Source organism: Diprion similis, chromosome 14, assembly GCF_021155765.1.
Source record: "Diprion similis isolate iyDipSimi1 chromosome 14, iyDipSimi1.1, whole genome shotgun sequence".
NCBI classification, from domain to species: Eukaryota; Metazoa; Arthropoda; class Insecta; order Hymenoptera; family Diprionidae; genus Diprion; species Diprion similis.
This window is the reverse complement of record NC_060118.1, coordinates 13,585,281-13,610,370: the sequence shown is the minus strand read 5'-3', so window position 1 is coordinate 13,610,370 and position 25,090 is coordinate 13,585,281. Positions and strand designations below refer to the sequence as shown.

The window sequence follows — 25,090 nt, the reverse complement described above, 5'->3', positions numbered from 1 at the left end:
TTAAATTAAGAGATATTAAAAATGAATCAATATTTACAATCGAATAATATTCTATTTGAGGTGCTCTACCGAAATTTTTCTACGCATTTGAGGACAAAAAAATTAATTTTAGAACACTTTAGTGTACACCTATGCTTGCCCAACAACAAATTATCTGTCAAAGTATGTTTCGACTAAGAATAAACGCAGAGTGCAATGTAATAGAAAAAGCCTTTTCGTTTTTTGTTCAAATCCAGGATGGAAATAGATGGAGAGATATTAGCGAGGAAAGAGGCGTGATATCGAAAGGGAGGACGTCGAGGAAGGGGACTGATTCCAAAAACAGCATCTAGGTAAAAGGACTGCGGTGCAGCGGGAAGAAAGTAGCGTTGATCACATCTGTAGGTACCTATATAACACACGTTTGTGTAATACCGTGTAATACGGACAGATATATCTATATCTATATCTATATGTATATACCTACGTTTGTCAGAGAAGGGGTGAAAACGAGGAGGGGGAGAAAAGAAGAAGATATCCGTACAACTCACGACGAGCTGTACACCAGCGATAAGTGAGGAGAATAGCTCGAGATGGTTGTCGAATGGCTGTGTCCGGGATTGCGGCCCGCCGGACGCCGCAGGCCTCGCCTCCTTCACTGCAAGGTGATCCTCCTCGACGAACACGAGCTACTTCAGGACGTGCTGGTGAGTAAGTCTCTCTATATCCTGCATAAACATCCCGCGAGTGTAAACGGACGAATAACTATACGTGTGTGATGAATGAGTGTGCGGCGAATCCTCGCGTGTTCTTTCGTATGTCTGTGTGTGTGTGTGTGTGTGTGTGTGTGTGTTTTTTAACCAATATAACGAAATTGCATAGATATTACGTAGGAATTTGTACGCAGATATTTGAAAAGGGCGAAATTTTGCCGCCGTCAGAGTCTCCGGAGGCAGACGGGAACCCCTCCTTCTTCTTGGGAATTTCGGTCGCGATCGATACTGTAGAAAACGTGATGATGCTGCTGATGATGATGATAATGATCGCACGTTTCGATCGCGAGCGTGACTCACGTCATCCGCCGGCTATAACGGCTGCTTCTTTACCATCTACGTATACGTACATGCACATATACAACCGTCAAACGAAGGATAGGCTACCGCGTTACCCAGAATCCCCCATATTTGTAACCCACCCTGTGACTCTCCTCTCTGCCGAGATATATAGTATATCTTTGATCGCAATTATCCGCACGCAAAATATCCGCGCGCGGTGTAATCAGTGATCCGGGAATCTTTTCACCAATCCTTTAACCCCCCGCGCTGTTCGGTTTAATAATATATAACGAACCGCAGATCGCTGGCAATCCGTCAGTCATCGTTCGTTACTTACTTACAATTATTTAGTCGTCATAAATCACTTCTCCTCTTCCCATCGGAGCAAAGAATTTGACCCAAAAAAAAGGTATATATATAGGTATGAAATAGTTGCATATATATATATATATACACATATATATATATATATATGTATGTATATAATAGTATATTGTAAATATTATACTAATTCGCGAAACTGTTTTCGAATTCGGTTAATTCTACTCTGCGGCATCGGCTGATGACTGTAACAACGGACAGACGGATGAACCGAAGGAATTGTCTGGAAGTTATAGGGAGAGGAGGAGGAGGAGGAGGAGGAGGATAACGTGCACTCGGGGATGCCCCGGAGCATGCAAGGAAGGCGGTCGTCGTCGGTCCGCGGTGTTATTAGCCGATACACGAAAATTGGAAGCCGCCGCCGGCGCCGCGCCAAAGAAGAAGAAGAAGAATCTCTTCTACTCGGCTCTTGTTCCTTGCTCTATACACCGCGTCTCGTTTTCGAACAAGCTGACGTGAACTGAGCTGAGCTGAGAAGGTTGTTCCTTGTTCGTTGCTCGTTAAATACGATCCGTCACGTGTGTGCACGCATCGTATAACGCACGTACATACATGCTCTCGGAACGGATCGTCGTTGTGACAGATCCGGACGATTACCGTCCTGTCTCGTTGTCAGACTGTCGATTAACCCTTTCGGTCACAGTGGGATTCGATAAAAATTATCACGTCCTATAGACTTATCGAAGATTATTTACAACTTCAAATTATCTTCGCTACTTTTTACTTAATATCAAAAACTTCCGAGTAAGTAACAAGTTTTGGCAAGAATCATAGAATTTTGATTGTTGTTTCGGTTTCACATCCGCCATATTGGATTTTCAAATTGTCGAATTCTGACTTCAGCGAAAAAATGCAGCCAAAACATTGCGGTGAAAAATTTAAGACAGACACCACCTCGCCATCCTCTCGTACTTACACCCCCCCCCCCCCCCCCATTCCTTATTCGCAGATACTGTAGCCTGTAGAAAGATGTACGAAATAGACTTATGGCTCATACTTCGGACATTAATTTTATCTCGAATGCGCAGGATGGATATACTTATTATACATCCTTGTACTGCAATTAGGTTGCGGTTATTTATTTCTGCAGTCTTTTATCTCGCGTGCATTTCGGCAATTTATACTTGAAGGGTAGCATGAGAGAATCAGACCAATGCTCGTATAATAATAGTTAGCACACGATATTCACTTGTTTTTACAATTATCACGATCATTATTTATGTACAACGTATCTACGTGATATGATAATAGATACGTAAAAATTTCTATGTATCTAAATCCGCACCCTATGAAGATCGTATTTTTTCTCATATCCATCGATCTCTCGCCGGAATATATATCACCGTCAACCTTATACACCTTTGATAATTCTGACAATTCAAAGAATTGCACGTCCCCTGCAATTCCGTAACATCAATTACGATCCGGAAATTTGCAAAATGTTCGACCAGGGCTTAATTGGAAAGTAGAAACGCAAAAAAAAAAAAAAAAAAAAAAAAAAAAAACTAAATACTCGACTGAATGATCAAGTTTGAATTAAAAACGCCGGAGGCTTATATCGAGGCGGAGGGGGGCGGAATTGAAATGGGACTGTTCACCCATCGCGTTGAACCCCGGCAAATATTTCCTGCATATGGTACAAAATTGAATCTTATACAGGGTGATTCATTTTTTAACTAATTTTTTTTTTCAGTATCTATCAAAAATCTTTCCAGTGACACCTTAAAAAATGAAATAAAAAAAGAATTAAGTTACAAAATGAACCAATCCATACAACGATACTCGGTATACCTGTGCATAACCAAGAAGCTTTTACTGTAACAGAGCTCGATTCCCACGATACAGATATACCCATCCACATCCGCGTATGACTATTAGATGCGTGTTTGTGGGTGGTAACTAGTAGGTAAATACATACCCACGCAAGCCTCGAGTACCAATTCACCTACCTAATTCCTTATACGCTCGGGGGGTTACTTGGCACTGCACTCATGGGCGGGTCGTCAATGCCGAAATAAATGGTGCTCTAATCTTCCCGCTCTTGGAGCTTTGGTGTTATGCTGCTGTAGTGAGTAAGAGATGTGCGGCGAGGGAGACGAGGGGGGGGGGGGGGGCGTTTATGGGCCGCATAAAGAAGGAGCTGGTGGGACGAGCTATACGCTGATACATGGAGGTGTATCTACGTTAAACTAGCGGCCAAGGTACTTGGTGCCTCCGTACACCTCGTCCACAGACATCTATAAGCGAGAGGAAACTGGTAAGTGGAGGTGAAAAGTGAAACATGAAAACCGCAGACACTCGTCTCTGGATGGATAGTATTATAAGGCACCAATATACGTACGTAAGTAGGTGCGGTACGTATGTACATAGAGAGGTATACGACGTCGTCTACGTTGCGTTCCGTTCCGTTTCTCAAATTGGTTGGCGCACGCGAACCGACCAGGTAACCATATCCCCGAACACCGTGATGCGGTGCAATGACGATAATAATCGTGACGATGATGATGATGATGATGATGATGATGATGATGACGGGGGCGCTTTTCGAACGACCCCCGACGGCGTCACTTCGGCTCCGGAGCTTCATAAGTGCCTGCTACACAGGTTGTTATACATTGGGTACGCACATGCGTTACATGCCTGCACCTTCGGACGCCGTTTTACGTATCATCTGGACTCGGTATTAGGAATAGTAATGGGCAATAGTTAATAGTATAAGTGCAACGCACGCAACGTACACCTTGCAGGTATCCCACAGCGCAAACAGTTAACAGTTTTCTCACAGGTCTGACCTTTCTCATATACCCTTATACCGTAGATTCAATTTTCACCATTTTTAACGCGTTTCGAACTTTTTTTTCTTTCTCTTTTTTTCTTTTAAAATAAGATTTGTTATAAACGAATAAAAACATTACAGGTACGTACAGGTATATCGAGATACGCATATACGAGCTGTTCCGAGAAAGTGACACATGGCTTATATTATTGTAACTATATATTCGCGGGCAACGATCCTGGCTATGTGGATACGAAATATTGTTGTTAACGTCGGTATGGACGATGGGCGCTGGGCGAGGAAGGGACGAGGCAGGGCGGCAGAGGGGCGGGGGGGGGGGGGGGGGAGGGCATCGGTATGTGCCGGAGATCTGAGCTCGGCGCGGGTGTGTAATGCCGTTTCTTTCTTTTTTTTTTTAACCTAACTACCTTGGTATGTCGTGTCTGTATATACATGTAGACGAATGTGAATACACGATATTCCAGAGGCGACGCTCCTTCGTCACGTTCGCGCGAGTAAGCGGGCACAGAGAGCCAAATGTCGCCACGCGCATGCGGAGGACAATATAAGACTTTTGTACAAATATTATACTCGGACGATGTAAGAAGTTCGTTCCGCAACGCGATGGGGAGGAAAAAAATTGATGATATGAAAAATGTCTGTATATACAGGAAGGGGTGAAAGGGTAGAAGGAATAATGAAAAGTAAAAATTAAAAAAAAAAAAAAAAAAAAAAAACTATGCATCTGCGAAGGTATGCCGCGTATTTATAGTCTACCTGTAAATAAAAGAAGAAGAAAAAGAAGAAGATGAGGAAGAAGAAGACGTGCAGTCAGTCAGTCAGGGGGGAGGTGGTAAAAGTCATAACGTATTGTAGAGGCACATGACGTTCTCCCTGCAGTAACGTGTATGTATGTATGTATAAAATACGTGTCGATGTGTAGTGTAGGTTGATACGATGTAAAGGTATAACGTAGGTACCAAGATAATCCGAGGCACGTGGAAGAACGGCGGCGTGTGTCGCGGATGGAATACGTTATGTAACTTTTATATACATATTCGTTGTTTCGTTTTTATGTGCATGCGTCCTGGGGGTATATATATATATATATATACGAATACGGTGGAGTATAAGGAAGAAACGGAGAATAAAAGATGAAAGATGAAAAACTGAAAATGAAATACGGACAATAAAGAAGAAGAAAAATACAATCCCTCACTGTGGAAATGTGCAAAATCGCTTGTACATGGATGTTTGTATGTACATTTTGTACGTATATATATATATATATATATAAGGTGCCACGTGCGCTGCGAAATGAATGTTCTACATGTACATTTATGGGTATATAGTTATACATTGATGTACCTACATGAGTGTAAGGCAGGTATATAGGTATATAAGTGTGCAGGGACGCGAAAGCGGCCGAGGGAGAGAAGAAGAAAAAACTTGAGAGCACTTGAAACAAAGCGAAAACGATCACCCAGGAGGGCTGACACTCGTCTCACCTTATGTACAACTTCCTTCTTTATTTACCCTTTATGCTACAGCAGCACAAGGTTTCGCTCTCTTTTTCTCTTTAACTCCCGATCTCGAAGCGTTTGCGAGGCGAGCACTGTGCAAACAATCGACGCTGTACTTGAGAAAACAATGATCTTTTTGAAGGTTTTTTTTTTTTTGCTTTTCTTCTCTTTGGATTTAAACTCATCCAATCGTGGTTTCGTTTGCTTCTCGCAAACGACGCAAACGTGATTGAGTCGCGGAGTTTGAATATTACATATATAGGTATAAATTACGTAGGTATAACAGGTGTGGACATGTAAATAAGCCGAAATGTAGTGGCGGGTTCCGAAAGTGAAAAAATTAAAAAATCTGAAACATCGAATATTTCAACACTGATCTTTCTTTGTTTTTGATTTTCGATATTTTCACATTCGGAATCCTGGTTATTCCGATTTTCGGTTCTTCTCATTTTTTCACACACACTTGATGAGTAAACTACGTCGTACGTATTCTTATATTTTAACTTTCGGAATTTTACTCTGTCGGAAGTTTATTTGAATTTTCGGAATCCCGCATTTCGAAATTTTTAATCGTCAGTTTTTCGACCATTCGAAACTTTGTTGTTTCCCAAAAGTTCGACTTTTTTACTCCAAGTTTCGCCACCGAATAATTCGGAATTAAGCACTTTCGGAACTTTTCAAATTAGGAACTTGAACCCTGCCCCTTATATATTAACCCTACGTTTCTTCCCTGCTGCAGTGTTATACCTACGGTGTGGTGCCTACGACATTAACTGCACTAGGGAAACACGGCAGCAAATAAGGTAAAAAAGGAACAAGAGACGTAAAAAACAAATGCGTCAAAGTGCGTCACGGGTTGCCCTCGGTGTGTGGGAACCGGAAACCGCCGATTTCGATCTCTGCGCGGGTATACACACCTACTATATATAGCTATACAGCATATACGTATACGCATACGTATACATATTTATACACAGAAGACAATGAACTAACGAATCACGCGATTCGACGTAGAAATTACCGAGGACTTTTTAGCTTTGCTTTAAATGTCTGTATACATACCTATTGCAGCGGCAGCCACACCGGAACGAAACGGATTCAAAACCTCCCGAGGCGTACGTGTGCAGCCGTGCCTTCGTAAGAAATTATTGTCTACGAACTTTTTACTACCGGTCAAAGAATCAGCTGTGAATTGCTGCTAGGCGTTTTATTTTCATTTGCATTTTTTATTTATTTATTTTTTTTTCATTTGTATAATGTTTCACAAAACCATGTATGAAAAAATTAACTTTTCTTCTACGTTCACGTTATTTGCACTTCGCCGTACATATATAATAATATTTTGAGCGATAAATTATTCACTGTGTCTCCTGTCTACGTACCTATATATATATATATATATATATATATATATATATATATACCGTAGGCCATTGTTGTATACATAAATATATGCATAAGGTTGAAATTTGCAATTTTGCGAAAAGCGCGTGGGTATACATATATGTATATAGAGACGTATGTATGCATACATGCAAGTGTCATTGCTTCGCGGTGCGTAAAACGACCGTCGTTTATATACGAACCTTGCGACGAGGTTGACGTTGGGGATGAATTACTGCGCGTAATCTACGAAGCGAGTTTAGAGGAGAAGAGGATTCTCTGTCTGAGTGTGTGTGTGCGTGATAGTGCGTGAATAGACGAAAGATTCGGGGAAAAGAACGAGACTTTTTCCTCATCCGGACGGCAACGTCGTTTACAGGGAAACGAAAATTGTATCCGTAATTGGTTTTGTTAACGTTGCAATTTCGCAGAGTACCAACCTAGGCCAGGAACTACTCGACCGAGTATTCAGGCACCTAAATCTCCTTGAAACTGCCTACTTCGGCCTACGCTATCTGGACCACGAGAATCAAACGGTAAGAACTGTGATCATGGATCTATGGTATAGACTATATATAGTACAATCTTTGATCTAAAACGCCTCTGTTCTTATTGCGTGAATGATTCTCAGTCAGTTTAACTTGAGTAGAACGGCAGCTGCGCGGGTTTAATTGATTTATGACGAATTCATTGTAATGAAATAAAATTAGAAAATAATTCAATTCAAGCTACGTGGCTTATGGTCTTCTAGTCACGATATTTAATCCCCGGAATTTTGCCCGCGGCCTAATTTACTGATCATTCGTTGATTATTATTCACCGGAAACGTCTGCTGATGATTTTAATATCCGGTACGTAACCTGTTTCGGAGGAGCTCGCGTGTCGTCTTTGGATCCGCAGATTGCAGCATTCGATTATTATTAATCTAATAACACTGTTCGGAGGTCGATATATCGAATTTCCGACTCTTCTTGATTATATATCGCATCGCTAAATTTGTACTTTTTATCGAAATTTTCAATCTTTGCTATATAATGCACAAAGATTTTTGTATATATTATATATTTACTTCGTTTTTTAGCAATGGCTCGACCCGAGCAAAAAGATCGGCAAACAGTTGAAAAATCAAGGCTCGGGGAACGCCGGTGATGGTAATCCGGATGTACACACCCTTTACTTTGGGGTGAAATTCTACGCCGCTGATCCGTGCAAACTTATCGAAGAAATAACCAGGTAATTATCGCTATATATAGGTATGCATATAATAAGCCACTCAGAGATTTGGAGCGGTATAAAATTTTCTCCATAAACTCGAGCGACGAGCCTGCAAACTGCAAATATTATTCTACGTACAAAATTCTTACCTAACAATAATAATCTAATGCGGAAAATTGCACGGGGATCGCGTGATTTAGCCGAGATTTAGGCTGAAAATGGCCTCTCGGAACCAAGTTTTGGCTCCATTAGCAGCTTTACGGGGTCATTAAAGACGGCTCGTTGTTACCTACTTTGATTATTATTTAAAAGCGCGGCTGCGTTTCGCTCTCGTCGTTGTCATAAAAGGCGCCGAGGGTCGTTGCCGAGGGTCTTCAGGTTCCAGGTTCAAAAACGACCCTTCGTGCTTTCCAGCCGCTACGCGGAACGTTGACATTTTTATACCTCGTACTTATATACTCGGGATGAACGGAAAGGGATTAAAAATTGGTTAAAAATTAAAGAGGGCTCGAAAGAAGCACGGCGACTACCGACAGGTATCTTACAGGTACACGTACACTCCTCTTGCCGCAGGGCTAAAGTCGATCTATATGCAAATGCCTCGTCCCTACACGGCTCGATCATACGTCGAGGTATAAACGTCCAGACGTGTGTGATACGTACGTTTGTACGTCGGGACGTTGAGGAAAAGAAAGAAATACTTTTCGTTCTAGAGCGAAAAAAACGGGTTCAACTTTACTGATTAAATATTCGGCTGAAATTTATTGTTTGATATGATTTTTTGATAAAATTAGTCTACTTTTTTCTTTTGCATTCAATCGTTATTTGTAACTTGTAAAAGTTTTAATTACAGAGAAAATCTGTGAATAGAATTTTTTTCACTCTATTCCATGAAATTTTTAAGTTTTGTCCGTCATATTAGATCCACGATCTTGAATTTTTTAAATTTGAAATTCAAATTCATAATCAACGATCTGAAAAACCACAATAATGTCTCACTCGATCGAAGGGTTAAAGGATTTAACAAAAATTTATATATGAACAATAATTAAATCTCTTTGAAAAATGATAGCAAGTAGATAGAGAGTACAAAAAAAAATTTCATTTTCTCTTATTTTTGAGGAAAGAATGCAATATATAAGTTAGCGATAGAATCACGGCTTGGGAAATACCTTATACTCGTTATACTATATAGAAATTTTGTAGCAGCGCAAGAGAATCCGTCGAGGTTTTGGACCGTAGGTATAAGGTAGGTATGTAGGTACCTACGTACCTACATACCTATAGCATAACTAACTCACATATTAGAGTAGAGGTAGAATATAGAATATAGGATATAGGTATAAGCTGTAGATGCAGAGCATTATATGTATATGTGTAGAGAGGATGGGTGGAGGGAAGAAATATTTCGTATTTGGCCGAAGGCTTAAAGGCTTACTCACGAAGCCCGCGGTGGTGTGCCGGACCCTAGCAATTAAGTCCGCAGACCAATTACTGACCCGAAAATGAAAATTATAGAGCCCCTGGCATTCCGGGGGTTTAAAATCTACCATTTTGACTCTTTCCTCCTACAAAGAGAATAACCTCTCTCGCCGTGGTTGTTACAACCAACCTGCTACGTATTTTAACGCGTATACAATACGCTAATGCCTTCGCTCTGCGTATTACTGTATCGTTACCTACCTCTCTATACTTAACCATATACGTATGTACATGCATATTCATATACATGCCTACAAAGCTAAACGCTTCGGGCTCTCTTCGCTCTCTATACACGCTCATTGCGCTCTCCACTCGCACTTAATATAATCCTCTTTCACGGAGGTACGTTTTACAATACCTTAATATCTGTTCGTAGAAATAGTTTTGCCCAGAGGCTTTGACGTTCGGTTTGTTGTTATTATTACTACATCAAATATTTTGAAAATTGAGAAAAAAAAATTTTATTCATTTTTTTTTTTATCATGGTATTCAGACCTTCCAAAAACGCGGGGGACGCGTGTTTTTTTATCCAATAATTTTTGCAGCCACGAAACGATGGATTGAAGATTTTTATTAAACGCTTGAAATCGCAAAAGTTTCACGAAAAAAATAATATTAAAACATCGAATTACGTTTTAATCTTAATTATTTACACGGTGTAGAAGGATTTTAAAAAACTATAATTCGTTTCAGGTATCAATTCTTTCTTCAAGTGAAACAGGATATCCTACAAGGTAGACTTCCGGTGTCTTTCGATTTGGCTGCTGAGCTTGGAGCCTACGTCGTCCAATGTAAGATTACCGCCATAATTACACATGAAATATATACATATAGGTATACCTACATTGAATACCGCATCATCTCTTCAACTTTAATCGGCAATTAGGCTGTCTCTGTATACCACAAGCTGCAATTATGCAATTAGATCGAAAGTCCCGGCAACTTATTCGCGATTTTAATTTTTCGTTACGGTTCGATCGACGATTTTGTGATAAAAAATAATTAAAAAAGAAATGATAACCGCTTTTATCATTAAATATCTCTTTAATTCAATATATAAGCCTGATCGTCACCGCACAACTAACGTCTATATTAACCATCCGAGCTCAGATTTATACGTGGGTGTCATTTGCACGTATCCCATTCGCACCGCGAGTTTTACGTAATTTTATGCCTCGTATAAAGTCATTTGAGATATGGTCACTCTGGTGATGGTTCAAAAATCGAGAATCTATAAAACCTTGAATAATCGTCACCTTTTTTGTAACATACGAGTTCAAGTTACCCGGAAGAGACTCGTTTATGTACAATGTGTATATATATATTTATATATATATATATATATATATATATATATGTATTAAATACTCTATCTTAAACACGTTTAGTAATTAGCCTCGCTTCAACCACTCTCTGATTATTTGTTTTGTAAACGCGTAACCGTGCCAATTAACCGGCCCGTTAACGCGAGCAACCTATCAGTTATCACCCTGCACGTTTATAACGTACGTTATTAACGTTGCCAGCTCTCAGAAATATAATATACAGGTAATACGAGTCCGTAATGACAAGGGGAGAGGCGAAGAAGAATTTAATAGTAGACTAGCACAGGGGGTTAAACAATTTTACGTAGAATAGAGAAAATAAAATTTTTTGAAACGTTAAAAAAAGAAGTGTTTAAATTGTCACGGATTATACGTTACACGTATGTACATACTCTTCGACAAGTCAACTTCTCTCTATATGATTGTTTTTTTTATTTATTTATTTAACTTACGTATATTGTATGTGTTCGCATTGAAAGACAGACTGATTCTTAGGTGAACTCTGCAGAACTCTCGTTATGTTAATTGTGAAATTATCTGTTGTTTATCGGCGTGGAAAGGCGGAGTTCGCTTCCGTTTTATATACGTTCCCATGATGATAACTCACGCAGACTCGAGCCTCCTGCATGAAGAGAGACGGATATATACACGGTCACCCAGGACTATCGTCCCACGCGCTGTAACCAATGCGATCCTCGTAAAAATCTCAATCTTCAATTTTAAACAGATGTAATTCGCAAACGGCAAATTTTTTATACGGAATAAAAAAACGTTTCAGTCGCAGTCAGAATACGGTGGTAGCCTGAGGGCGATTGTCCTGGTGAACGCTTTGTGTACAATATATATAGGTATACAGTAGGGCGGCTCAGGAAAGAGACTTTTTGTTAGATTTAGCTCTTCTCCGAGATTCTCACACTATTTCACTAAAAAAATAACTCACACGAAAGAACTGGGCTCAACAACGTTGAAATTTTGAAAAAGCACTGTTTTTGGGAATTTCAGAATTTAGATATCCTTAAATACTTCGGTGGGTATGTTTTGCATAACGAATCAAAAGCTTTTATAAAACCTGAGATACGTGTGATTTTATTTTTGGGTTTTTTTTTGGTACCGAAAAATATATGTTAAAATTAATAAGAAATAATTTTTTTAACCTTCAAATATTGAAGTATTTCTCTCTTCTTCTGGTAATAATTTGATGAGGGAGTATTTAATAATGGCTCACATTATAAAGCAAGAAGAGAGATAAATAGCAGCCAAATATTTTAATATTTGAAAGTTGAAGAAATTAGTTTTTACAAATTTTAATGTAGATTTCTCGGTACTGAAAAAAAACGCACGCGTCTCAGGCTTTGCAAAAGCTTCTGATTCGTCATACAAAACATAACCACCGAAGGATTTAAGGGTATTTCGATAGTGAAATTCCTCAAAATAGCCGTTTTCGTGAACTTTTTTTTAGTGGAAAAAGTGCAAGAACCTCGGAGACGAGCGAAATCTAACAAAAAGGCTATAATAAGAAAAAGGTCATAGATATGTGTATACAGAAACGTGGAGTAAATTGGGACGCGCTGTTTCCGGTATATAAATTTCCTTTTTACATTTTGTACCTCTGATAAAATGGGTATATCGCACGCGATACGATGTTACGTGGTGTAGCAGTAGGTATACGAGCTGGGATTTAATTATATGGGCGAACGCGTGGTTCCCTGTATAGTGTATACCATACCTGCTTGTATCGATATACGAACGAATTCTCACTCTTCGTTTTATTACCCAATTATAGCGGAACTCGGAGACTACGACATGAGAAGACATTCGACGGGTTACGTGACCGAGTTTCGATTTCTCGCCAATCAAACCGCAGAACTGGAATCCCGAATCGCCGAATTACACAAAAGCCTCGTGTGAGTTGGGAGTTTTATTGAGTTGTTTTCATTCCATTGCAGCTCAGCTGTATGTTTAGCTATAGCTATACTCGTCGTTTATAGTTGACGCTGTTTAAGCATTCGAAAAATTGTATTATCGTATATTGATTAATTGTTATTCTTCAGCGGTCAACTTCCTTCAGCGGCGGAGCTCAATTATCTCGATAAGGTGAAATGGCTCGAGATGTACGGAGTTGATCTGCATCCGGTTTTGGTACGTCCGAAACACACAAGTCCGTTAAATAAATTGTCAATTGTTGAGCAACGCTTTTCGCGACGACTGAATTCATTTTTTATACCTAATAATTTTTATTTTCTTCCACCCGCAGGGCGAGGACAACGTGGATTATTTCCTAGGCCTGACACCGAGCGGCATCATAGTTTTACGAAATAAAAACAAAGTGGGAAACTACTATTGGCCGAGAATCAATAAAATCTATTACAAGGTAGGTACCTAAACGTAGCCGTGCAGTTGAATCCCGTCTTTATCACGTTTGAGTAATAATTAAAATCGCACGATATCTACACGCGAATAGTAAAACTGAAAGTAGGAATATAAAAAGTAGTTACGGCAATATTAACACTAATAGCAGGTATATTTCGTGTGTTATTGAGAATGTTTTTTTTATCCACCTTTTGAAAGTTTCTCTGCTCCGAAGATATATATAACAATTAACGAGGCAGCGCGCTAGTTTATTTCACTATGCCTGTGTTCAGTATACTTGTTGCATGTATATAATACGCACACCTACCTATACGTACAGGGCACGTATCTTACCTGTTGCCGAAAGGCTGCTGCGCTCCGCGCACGGCGCATAAGTATCGTGATTAAAATAATGGCACGTAGGGCAGGTACTTCATGCTCCGAGTGAGCGAGAAAAACTCCGAGGAGCGTACGCACGGTTTCGAAACGCCGTCCCGAGGGGCTTGCCGTCATCTCTGGAAGTGCTGCCTCGAGCACCAGGCTTTCTTCCGTCTCATGGCGACGGGGCCGCCGCCTTTGAGCCCGTACTCCCGGTTCCGTTCCTACAGCCCGCAGTCCTCGGGGTCCGAGAAGCACCACGGCGCCAGGATTCGGAATCCCGCACCCGCCTTTCAAAGGGCGCCGAGCAGACGCGCCCAGCGGCGCGTTGTCGAGGGACAGGAAATGGCCGGACCCTTCGTCGAGGTTCCCGCTCCAAATGCCGTCTCTCATCCCGTACCGGTATCCAGTATTTCGACCTCGAACCTCGCCAACGGTACTCAACAAAACGATACTAGTCCTAGAAGCACCAGGAGCACCAGAAGCGCACCTTGGACCCAGAGCCAACCCAGGGGACTTTACACCTCGTCGAGTCCTCGGTCGGTCCGATCCGCAGGCACCGCACCAGCTGTGAGTTACGCTCAAAATTTTTCCTTGCTCTTACGATTGTAGCCAGGGAACGAACACCTTCCATAAACCGTACGTTTCTCTGGATTTTTTCAGCTCCTGAGCAGACTCCAGCGAAGGAGTAGCTCAGTGGAGAGCCAGAGTTCGGGAGACAGTCACGGCCGAGGTGGCCACAGACGGAGGAGTCACAGCCACAGCCACAGTCACCGAAGGCATAGTCGACACTCGGATTGCGAGTCGGAGTTGTCGAGGGGATCGGATTCGCGGTCCGGGCATCGGAAACACCGTCGAAAACACAGGAGCTCTCGTAACTCTAGGTAACTACGTATGTGGATAGAAACGAAATCTTCCCGTGACTCGTATTATACAAATCGTATTGCATATCTATGTATGTGTCATTATCATTATTATTATTATTATTGTTATACTTGCTTAGGCATGAACTCGTCGATTCGGAGCCCCAATGGAGAGAGGCGCAGAAGAGAAAGGGAGAGGGAGTTCAACGAGCTGTGGTAAGCACCCGATATTGCGATCAACGCGAACGGAGCAATTGAATATGAGGCCAGCTGGTGCAGATTAAATAATTTCGAACTTTTTCTCTTATTTTTTTTTTCTTTCTTATTATTAGGTGGTGAGTCACACGGAACCGCGGAGAAGGCACAGGAGCAGGCACAGAAGTCCGTCCTCGTCTCACAAGCAGCATTTACCCGATGAGCTTCGAAAGTAAGATTGCGAAAAAGAGCGATAAATTTTTAGCAAAATTTGGACTCGTGGGATGCCGTTAAGCGACTGTATAAGTGGATGAAATTTATTCGTTCTCAAATTCTTTCAGGCACTTGGAGTTTGGCTTGATCGACACAACGGGAATGAGCGAGCAACAGAGGCGAGAGATTCCGTACACTATCGTCCAGTCGTCTCAGTCGGTAGTACAGAATTCGCAGATACCTCCGATACCTAGATCTGAGGATGTCGAAACGACTGCTCTACCTAGGTACGATGATCTCAAGACAAGCTGCATACTGCACGGACCCCCTCCTATCGAGGACGAAACGGGATCCGTAGTCATTGTTTAAAATTTATACTTTACGTAATAATACACCCAGACGAGGATAGCCTTATCTGTTGTTTCGTTTTTACTCGTTTTTAATTGCATGTGTCTTTTTTTATGCATAAATTTTTTTCTTTTTGTCTCCATTTTTGTCTCGAATTTTTTTTTATTTATTCCAAGCATGTGTATACATTGTCTAAGCATGCCCCCGCCCCCCTATTTATTCGAAAAGCATGAGTCCGTTAATAAATCACTGATTAACAGCTTGACGCACCTGTTTATTTCATTTTTTACGTATACGTATCTACCTTGCTGCAGGCTACTTTGCTGCTTTACCGCAAGCAGAAACCACGAATTTTATGTACTGTTATGTTGTGTATCCTATGTCTTCACCCCCGACGGGAACCTACCTGCAGGCCTAGATTGTCAACGATTCACTTTCAGAATGAACTTCGGATCACTTGGCGTAAGAGAGAGAGAGAGAAGAACCGCTCATCATAGTCGCGATGGAAGTTATAACTTAAGTTCGTCGAGGTCTGCGGGTCGAATTGATTCAAAACATTTCTGCGGTGCTAGAAACGAATATAATTCAAGGAAGGAGTTTGATTATCGTCGTAACGGCGGCAGGATATTGATAGGGAATAATATCGACAGCGGACTAGGCGAGAGCACGCCTCAAGACTTTTCAAGCTGCTGCTCAAGTTCTGCGGGCAGTACCAGAATTACGAGAGTTGTACGTATTTTGAATTATCCATCAACAAACGTCAAACTGAATTTCTTTTTTTTTTGCAAATACTGTAGTCGCTCATCCTGTGTGTGTCCGCTTTCTGTTTCCCGTATTTAGACAAATTACCCTTTACAGAATTAAGTAGATAAACTACGTTATTATAAACTCTTGCAGATTTGAAAAATTGTCGCGACAATTTTACAGTGTTGATACACTTACGGATCTTCAATTATACCGCCAAGATTCTCTAAACTTGAATACAACAATTACTTTACCTTCAAACTTTAAAACTGTTTGCAAAACTTGGCTTTTCGCGGAATTTGCTTATTGCTTTCAGTACTATTCGCAGTTACCGTATTTTTGCACTTGTAAGAATTGCGTTTTAAAACTTTACCAAACCATCTTATTTTTGTTGAGTTTCGATAAAGTTTTATTTTGCGTAATACTTACGATTGAACTATTACGGCAAAGGTGATCTATGTATTTGTGTGTGTCAAATATGAGCATTTTATTAGAAGTAGAATTTCCATTGCATAATCTCAACTGAATTGTGGAAATATCCAAGCAAAGCGTTTCACCAGTTAATTGTTATCATCATGGTATAAACAAAACATCTAATGAAATGCTAATGAACGAAACTGTGGTAAGCTATCGTATTTATTGATCTATTGTGTGGTAGTTTAGTAAAAATAGTTTTCTTTGGTGTAGCAACAAAAGAAATTGGGGGGAGAGGGACGCTATGATCTGTCTTCAAATCAAGAAATCTACCCTCCCGCTGACGCAACTTTGGATGCGGTTCTTCAGCCCATTATATCGTAAGTTTCTTCGTCCCCCCCGGATGCTTCTCTCTTTATCCCATTGTGACTGTAAGAAGCAGTCAAGTACAAGAATGATCTTGTTTTTGTAATATTATTCTCAGTTTTAGTTTTCATACAATTTATTTCCTTTCACAAATCATCCTCTGCCACTTTCTGTTCGCATAGTTTTCTTCAGTATTAAACAAGAGTGGCACGGGATACGAATGAATTCAGTCATGGCGGGTGATTTCTTATCATTTTTCAAATACATAAAATCTATTTCTTGCATGTGGATTTGTAAGTATCTATTGCAATTATGAAAGATAATTAAACTATCCATTGCCGGAATGAAGAACAAGTAATAATTGAACATTAACTATTGTTGCAGAACTCTGACTCGCCGACACAGAAGCAGGCCGAAATAAGCACCGAGCTATAAGTTCAAATGAAGAATAATTTCAATGCACATATTGTATATTAAAGAACAAAGAAGAAATTGTTTTTTGTATTCCAATGGAATGAGAGACAGAAAAGGAAACAAATCTATATGAATATAGTATATACATATATGTATCGTTAAAAAAAAACTGGCTTTAGAATCCTTGTGAACACCTTGTTCTTATTTTTTGTTTCATCCTTATTCAACTTTATTATTTAAAAAATATATTCCTATAGTAATAAATATCAGTTGTCCTTGGACGCCATGTGCCGCATCAGGTTGCCTATGAATTTTTCCATCTTTTTCAGATCTTGCGCGATCTCTGTTTTGTACTGCAAACACTGTAAGTGAAACGATGAACGATTTAGACGATATTACAGCACTTTAATTTGAACTTTGTGCTTTACTCACCGTACGATTGTCTGTGAGCTTGAGGCACAAGGTACCTTTGTTATGGCAGTATTTCATTGTGTACCGAGCCTGGAATAAACGAAATAACAAGTAAGTAAGACGAAGGTTAATAGAAGTGACGTGCAAATCAGTTTACAATACTTGGAACATTAGTATCTTTACAAATGAACAACTCTTCTTATTTATGGATTACTGTAAATTTATAATCAACGCTACTGTAAACAGCTGGTGTAACTGTACCGCCACGATCAACATATAGGTTAGGATTTGAACAATTTGGCAATTGAGAGAAATTTTGCATCATTGTCAACTTTTCAGAAGATCTTATTAAACTATAAGATGAATAAACTGCTGTCAACGGGCAGGGGAATAAAAGTGAAGTGGCAAACCTTCAATGGGTCCTGGAGATATAACCTCTCAGCAACCTTCTCGAATTCTTCCCATGACTTGAGGTACGTCATTGTTATTATTGAACCTCCGTGAAATGCACCTGCTGTCGTTTGCTTTCACGTTAAGTAACTGTTTTTCTACCGTTGATTATACGTTTAAATAAACATTGGTTCTCGTGCTATGAACCTACAAATGACAGACGGTCTGTCATGGATTTTTGAGACACCTGTCTCCACGTTCAGTAGTCTCCATGCGTGGTAACATGGTGTAAGAAAACTGCGTGTAAACGAGAAGTCGAACGGTCATAGACTACGAGACTCGTAGACGGGCATTTGTTATATGTAACTCCTTGGCTAACTGTTCATTTGTAATACCCATAATTTCATTCATCATCCCGAAATAACATCAGCTTCTGAACCTCGACTGACCTCGGTGGTATTTATCGATTAAAAATCCCACACGGCGCTTATTAAAAGTTGGAATACGACACTTTTACAGTATGTACAATTTTCATCCATCTCAAAACAAGTTAGTTTTCTGCCAGTCGCCATGTTGCGTTGTGATGTTGTACGTTACTCGTTTTTAAATGATAATATTTTCATTTCAATTCTCAATTTTTATACCAAGGTGATATTTTCGTTGTATCAAGTATTATTACTTTTTATTCTTTATTCATATTTTTTTTTATTTCTATAAAATACAACAATGAAAACAATAAATAGTTAAATATAATTAGTATGATAATTAATGGTAATAAAAGCTAGGTGTCACATTATGTCAAACAATTATGTTTTAAAAGCGAACGGTAATTTAATTATTAGTGATTATTGCGGGCATAACAATTAACGTTTCAGACTCTGTAAATAATATTTGATCGTTAAAGAAAAATTGACAGTGTGGGTTCTAAATAGAAAAATAATCTTTATACTATATTCAATAATACAACATTCCACGCATATTATCGCTAGCATACTGTGAAACCAGCTTTTCGGTAAAAATTTGTGTCAATACGTATTTCGTTCAACATATGAAATAACGTTAACGTTCGCTAAACTATCGTTGGAGCCTGTAGAACGACGGGAGCTCGCCTAACTTTCAGAGCTTCTGGGCTCATCGGCGACCTAGTCATAGCCGCCTGTTTCGAAATGTGATCGTATCCATAAAGAACAGCGAGAGGGCTTTCGTGCAGCGGCTCTTTATTGTTAGCTAGCGACTTGGTCTGGTCCTGGCTTGCCTGCATCTGAGACTGATCGGCGTTTCTCTGCCTGTCGACGGTAGACGTTGGGCTGTAAAAAGCGTCCGCCGCAATGCTTCCCTCCTCAACTTCCTGGCTGTATAAATCGGTTCGTTTAGACCTGAACGCGGCGTAAAGACAGATCGCGAATAGCCCAAGAAGAAACAAAGTCCCGACCGCCGCGGCTGCCGCGATCAAGCGCGTCCCCATCGGGTCCCGTACCAGTAAAAGGACATTTGTCGAATCCCTGCCCTTCTCGCTCTCCACCAGCAACGTATAAACCCGCGCGTCCTCCTTCTGCACATCCTTTATCTCGAGCTTCGCCCAGTAGCAATTCGTCACCATCTTGTTCTCAATAATCGGTTCTAACGGAAGCGCTTCGTACTTCGGCGGAATGCTTTCTCCTGGAAATTCAATCGCTTGGATGTTAGATTGTTACATAGAACACTCCATAGTAGTAATAGAAGGTGAGTTCTGCGTACAGATCCCGATACCGACATCTTACCAACATTTTAACCGCTTCACAGTTCAGACACAAACCCTTTTTTCGGGTAGAAATCATCCTCTCTCTGGTTGACTTTGTCGATCATCGAAAAAAAGAGTTTGTGTCTGAGCTGTGAAGTGGATAAAATATCGGTATCGTGATCTGTACGCAGAACTCTCCTTATATCATTAATCTCCATCACCGTAATCGAAAATCACTCACCAGCCCTGATATGCGAGCTTCCCCACTGCCAAGCGACGAGGCGAGGTGGAGGCCTGGAGCAGAACCGGGACCTCAGTCTGTGAACCGGTTCCCCGACCCATCCGATGGACCGGATGTCGCCCCCGTCCGCAGATTCCCCAGCCGACGAGGCCCCCGTCTGGATTTCGGGGGGCCCTGTGACGTGGAGAACGTAGCGGGCGTCGCTCGGCGCCTCTCGACGTACTCCGTTTATCACGTTATAGGCGACGCATCGGTACTCACCCTCGTCGGACCATTGGACGTTCTCCAGGCGCAGACGACGCCCGGCGTCTCCTGCACGGTCACCCGGATTAGAGATCATCTCGGTGTTCGTGCCCCCTCGGAGGTGGACCCACCTGTACATCGCCGAAGGGTTCGCGTCGAACAACTCGCACTCGAAGGTGTCGAGGCTTGAACCCAGGACGGCAACGACCGCCTCTTCCACCTTAGGCGCCCCTGCGTCTTGGCGTTTGTCGCTAATGGACGTCACTCTGGGACCATCTAGGCAACAGGACGATGTTATTAACAATTGTTTTGCTTTAATTGCAAGTCTGTAAATTTAGTTTCTTCCGTGCTCACATTGGACGTCGAAACGGTAGTGAGCGGCCGGGCTTTCGCCGATCGTATTCGACGCCTGGCAGGAGTAGAGACCCTTGTCTGTTCGTTTTACAGGCTCGAATGGGAGCTCTGATAATCCGATCATTCCTGGAATGCTCGAGTTTGTTAGATTGTCCCTGGGGAAGACGCTGTTCTTGAACCCGACCACCGGCTCCGAGTCTTTGTACCATTTGACTACTGCGGGGGGATTCGCGTCCACGAGGCACTTCAGACTCAGGAAACTCTCCGAGTCTTCCAACGCCGCAGCGAGAGATCCTGGGACCGTTTCCAGCTTAACTTCCGGTGAATCTGACGAACGGAAAAGTATTATGCGAAAATAAAGGGTGAATATTAATCATGTGTCAAGTTGTTGATTTTTTTTTCCTCTTATCACCTCGAGATCTAACTTACAATGCACATCGAGCTTCGACTCTGCTACCGCTGGCACCATGCTGGTCGGATGAATACTCAGGCATCGAACAGGCTTCCCGTGATTCGTCCTTTCGCCACGGACTCGAAGAAGGCTGTGGGCTGCCCAGGTCTTCGGATTGTCGACTTCCGTTGCGTTGGTTTGGTCCTTAAGAGACGCTACTTCGCTACCACCTACAAACCTGCGTAAATGATTGTTAAATTCTGTACTTTCTGTATCTGTGATGACTTTCTTCCCGTTACAGGTGTATATATGTACAATGTACACACATCTAGACTCAAGAAAATAACGGTAGATAACATGTATTATTTGCCTACCACTTAATCAGCGCAGGCGGATTTCCGTATCTAGATACGCAGGACAACGTTGCCTCTTGACCCTCCCTCAGAGTGAGGATTGAACCCAACACTGTACCTTCGACTTCGAGGCGCGGTTTTCTCGGGCTTACTGCAACGGAAACATGATACGTTCTTAAAACGAATAAGTTGAATAAAATAGCTCAGTGAAATTGGAAAAGTATCATATAGCTACTCTATTAGTAGGTGACGCTCCGCCTAATCCAACGCATATAGATTTAAAAAAAAAAACTGACTCCTCAAAACACCGAACACGAATGAGGAAACGTGCTTCAAAGTTGAACGAAGGCCAATGACGGGTGCTTGTAACGCATATTTCCATAGAAACAGGGGTCAACTGGATCGTGACGGAACAAAGAACCGATCCGAATTAGAATTTGAATAGGACTGAAATCCGGGGGCGCTATAAGTAATCCTACCTCTGACCAGAAGGCGAGCTGGGAGGGATGTGAGGGCGTCCTGACGGGCAAAATCTCCGGGGGTAACCTGGCACTCCCATTGACCGTCATCGAAGTCGAGAGATGCTCTCTTGACGATGAGGGAACAGTCTCCCTCGCGATCACTCGCCCACTCATATTTTCCCGGATGAATGCCCACCGGCTTCCGGTCCTTTTGCCATACACACTGTCCTCGTTTATCCTTTACCCTGCACCTAAGACGCACGTCATCTCCGGAGGATACTTCTTGATAAAGAGCCGGCGTTTCTTCGAACCTTTGTTCTCCGGTTACGAAAATTTCTCTCGCTGTAATCACCCACAGGGCAAAGAGTGTCAGGTAGCTTCCGGATTTTATACTCATGTTTAAAATCAATTATGCAGTTATTATTTGCGAGAAATCGAAATCGACGGGGTACGTCGAACGCCTTGGGATTTAGCTTTCGAAATTTACTCTCGCGCCACTTTCGCCTCACATTTTAACAACTCGGTCACTCTTGGACTGCGAACAAACTGACACTAGCGCAAGTATGGGATTGCACCCTTCCATCACTTCACAAGCGGCACACGGTGCAGGGGATACGGATCGGCGTACTTCCGACCGAAAACACCTGTTGCGTACAACCACCGAGTGATAATTCTACCTCGCCATATGTCTCCGCTAACTAACAATGAACGGCACGTGCGGCACAATCCAGGGTATATAATTTTCAGAAGTCACTTTCTTTTTTCAATTTGCCTCTCCTTTAATTCCAAGTCGATTACAATTTTTTATATAAAAAAATAATTTACGAAAACTATCGAATTCGACTACTCTTGCACTATACTATTTTCGTTTTCCGGCCGACTTCCTTCCCGGTTTTCACTCGTTCGTATGTATGCGTGCCTCGATGTGCACGGCTGCGATAAGAGGTGAGTCTCAAACAAAGCAATTAGGCCTTCTAAAGAGCGTCGCGAAAGCGTAAAGGACTGACCCGGGTCGAACGCGCGGTGCAAAGTTGACTGCAGTTGGTTGCGGACTGTGTGTTTGTAGAACCAGGCCCTCGTAGTGGGACTCGGGACCCCAAACGTAACGCGCAGCAAACCCATGCGTGCGTATCCAACCCTGTCTCCTCTGCGCGATGCCTGCTCGGCTATATTCCTTCCTATTCCTTATTATTCGAGCGTGATACCATTAGCTCGTGCCACAGTCTGCTGCAGGCTGTCGAACAACGAATACATGCCTTGTTTAAACTGTGTTGGGTATATTTTAGACGCGCGTCTTTGCCCGTTTATCTATCCATGCATGCATACCGCAACAGCCTCCAATCCCCGATTCTCTGAGTACCTAATGAGCTTGAATTAAAATATCGTAAATAACGTAACGCAATTACGTATGCGCAATAGTTGTCTTGATTCGAAACGTCTGATGTATGCAATACACGTCGGAAGTCAATTGCGGAAAGTCGTGTCTTTCTTTGTGTGGCTCGAGTGCCCGATTACTATGTGAATGCCTTATCCTCCAGCTGGGCTGAGAATTCGTTGTATTTCGGGATCTTTTAATTTTCTAATATGTAGCTACCGAATTTTTCTTTATACGACATTGTGCCATTTTTTTGCCTGTTTTTTTGGTAACGTCGTTGCGGTTACCTAATCATAATGACCGTTCTCGAGATGAGAGAAACTCAAGACGGATGTGCAAATTTTAACCATTAACCGACCGCGTTTGAGTTATGCACCTCACGTATTTTTAAATATATATAATATTGTATGATTGTTAATTGTTTTTTCAACCTTTTTTCCTTCTTAGCATAAGAAATTGCGCACATCTTCTTACGGGTTTACTGTAATTCTTATAGGAATGGAGGCAGCCGAGGTACCGTATTCGTTGACTGAAGATATATACCTCAGTCAAAGCCGTATTCTACTTGCGAACGATACCGTAATACGTAACTTAGAATTTCAGGAAATTATAATACCTCTGTTTTACTCATCTCTACACGAATCCGTAATCATCGTACGTGACGCAATGAAAAGTTTCCATCCACTTTGCATTGTTCGGAAGAAATTTCGTCTGAACTTTGTTCCGAAACTTGGAAGCCCTTTCAAAATTTCAGCTATTTTTCCTCTTTGATTCTGTAATAAAATTATTAATGAAGTTGTCTATATTATTAGCGTGTCGAAATGAAGTTGAAATTCGAAAGCGCCGTCTGAGTCGCCGCGCGGTCTGTCGCATCCACGAAGTATCAAAGCTCTAGCACTTCCACCTAGCGTGTATTTTGTTAACGTTCAGGTTCGAAGGTTTTTCCACACGAGGTCGCCCCTGTCTGGTATTTCAAAATTCGGTTAACCTCATTGATAAATTTCCCTGAATGTTTATACGACTTATGCAGCCAGCGATTTAGAAATTGCATAAAAGCATTTCAAGATGCCTTTTTGCGAAAATGTATTCATCAGTCAACGAATAAAGATTCTAGGTCAGATTGTGCTTGAATTTAATTTAAATATTCATGCGCCGCAGAACGCGATGCACGCTCTATTAACCACATGCAGCAACAATTTCAGCAGCAGTTTGCTGATGAGAAATTCCTCGGCATGCAATAGATATGTATAAGCAAGTTTCGAGAACTTATTTGGTCACTATTTATCGCGAAAGCAGACTGTTTAATTAAATTATTCTATTCTTTTCAATTAACGGTATTATTAAATTGAATCACTTATGAATTGAGATTACGGTTATATGTAAATAGGTGTAAAAGGTACGAATCAATAACAATGGGATAAAGTGGGTATCAGCAAAGGATTACAGTTGAGTGAGGAGACACATTTATGTGAATCTACACAAATCTTTTTTTATTCCATACATCAGATACACGTGAAGAGATGATTTTTATAAAATAGAAAAGCAAGAGCATCACTTAATGGATACAGGTACTCAAATAATAATTTTAACACTAATAAATGCCACTTGACAGACTTGTCGATCTTAAGGATCGTGATACATATTAAGCAATATGTATATAACAAAGAAAATTATAATTACGACTACGACCTGCGTCGATTATAGCCTACAATATATAAAAAAAAAAAATTATACATAAGGAACGTATG

General features: G+C 41.2%; 3 protein-coding genes across 6 annotated transcripts; 1 reads left to right on the top strand and 2 right to left on the bottom strand.

Moving 5' to 3' along the window:
* The first annotated feature begins 271 nt into the window (after positions 1-271).
* LOC124414694 (band 4.1-like protein 4A) lies at positions 272-17,517 on the top strand. Of its 4 annotated transcripts, none has more exons than XM_046895713.1 (16): positions 272-380; positions 476-686; positions 7,529-7,633; positions 8,179-8,330; positions 10,488-10,585; positions 12,903-13,023; positions 13,171-13,258; positions 13,374-13,490; positions 13,892-14,416; positions 14,510-14,730; positions 14,850-14,925; positions 15,042-15,136; positions 15,246-15,404; positions 15,906-16,194; positions 16,897-17,003; positions 17,374-17,517. In XM_046895713.1, the coding sequence occupies exons 2-16, from the start codon at positions 573-575 to the stop codon at positions 17,408-17,410; spliced, it is 2,304 nt and encodes a 767-aa protein (XP_046751669.1). In that variant the 5' UTR covers positions 272-380; positions 476-572; the 3' UTR covers positions 17,411-17,517. The 4 variants fall into 4 exon arrangements, with proteins under 4 accessions (XP_046751669.1, XP_046751668.1, XP_046751670.1 ...); XM_046895712.1 differs by having other exon boundaries at positions 274-380; positions 481-686; XM_046895714.1 differs by lacking the exon at positions 15,906-16,194 and having other exon boundaries at positions 274-380; positions 481-686.
* A 96-nt stretch (positions 17,518-17,613) lies between these two features.
* On the bottom strand, positions 17,614-18,460 carry LOC124414695 (signal recognition particle 9 kDa protein). Its single transcript, XM_046895716.1, has 3 exons — positions 18,225-18,460; positions 17,836-17,904; positions 17,614-17,765 (listed from the first exon to the last, which is right to left on the bottom strand). Exons 1-3 carry the CDS (start codon positions 18,294-18,296, stop codon positions 17,670-17,672), a joined length of 237 nt encoding a protein of 78 aa, XP_046751672.1. The 5' UTR covers positions 18,297-18,460; the 3' UTR covers positions 17,614-17,669.
* A 671-nt stretch (positions 18,461-19,131) lies between these two features.
* On the bottom strand, positions 19,132-22,368 carry LOC124414595 (hemicentin-1-like). Its single transcript, XM_046895571.1, has 6 exons — positions 21,986-22,368; positions 21,528-21,657; positions 21,192-21,391; positions 20,763-21,089; positions 20,166-20,684; positions 19,132-19,863 (listed from the first exon to the last, which is right to left on the bottom strand). The coding sequence occupies exons 1-6, from the start codon at positions 22,362-22,364 to the stop codon at positions 19,274-19,276; spliced, it is 2,145 nt and encodes a 714-aa protein (XP_046751527.1). The 5' UTR covers positions 22,365-22,368; the 3' UTR covers positions 19,132-19,273.
* Positions 22,369-25,090: the final 2,722 nt, after the last annotated feature.

Coding starts and splice junctions, on each gene's coding strand:
- LOC124414695 (XM_046895716.1), bottom strand. CDS start 18,296: ATGACGTACCTCAAGTCATGGGAAGAATTCGAGAAGGTTGCTGAGAGG. Junction 17,905..18,224: donor ATCTCCAGGACCCATTGAAG/GTTTGCCACTTC, acceptor CGTTTATTCCAG/GCTCGGTACACAATGAAATA. Junction 17,766..17,835: donor AGCTCACAGACAATCGTACG/GTGAGTAAAGCA, acceptor TTTCACTTACAG/TGTTTGCAGTACAAAACAGA.
- LOC124414694 (XM_046895713.1), top strand. CDS start 573: ATGGTTGTCGAATGGCTGTGTCCGGGATTGCGGCCCGCCGGACGCCGC. Junction 14,731..14,849: donor AGGAGCTCTCGTAACTCTAG/GTAACTACGTAT, acceptor ATACTTGCTTAG/GCATGAACTCGTCGATTCGG. Junction 14,926..15,041: donor AGGGAGTTCAACGAGCTGTG/GTAAGCACCCGA, acceptor TCTTATTATTAG/GTGGTGAGTCACACGGAACC.
- LOC124414595 (XM_046895571.1), bottom strand. CDS start 22,364: ATGAGTATAAAATCCGGAAGCTACCTGACACTCTTTGCCCTGTGGGTG. Junction 21,392..21,527: donor CCGCCTGCGCTGATTAAGTG/GTAGGCAAATAA, acceptor TCATTTACGCAG/GTTTGTAGGTGGTAGCGAAG. Junction 19,864..20,165: donor AAGCTCGCATATCAGGGCTG/GTGAGTGATTTT, acceptor TTGAATTTCCAG/GAGAAAGCATTCCGCCGAAG.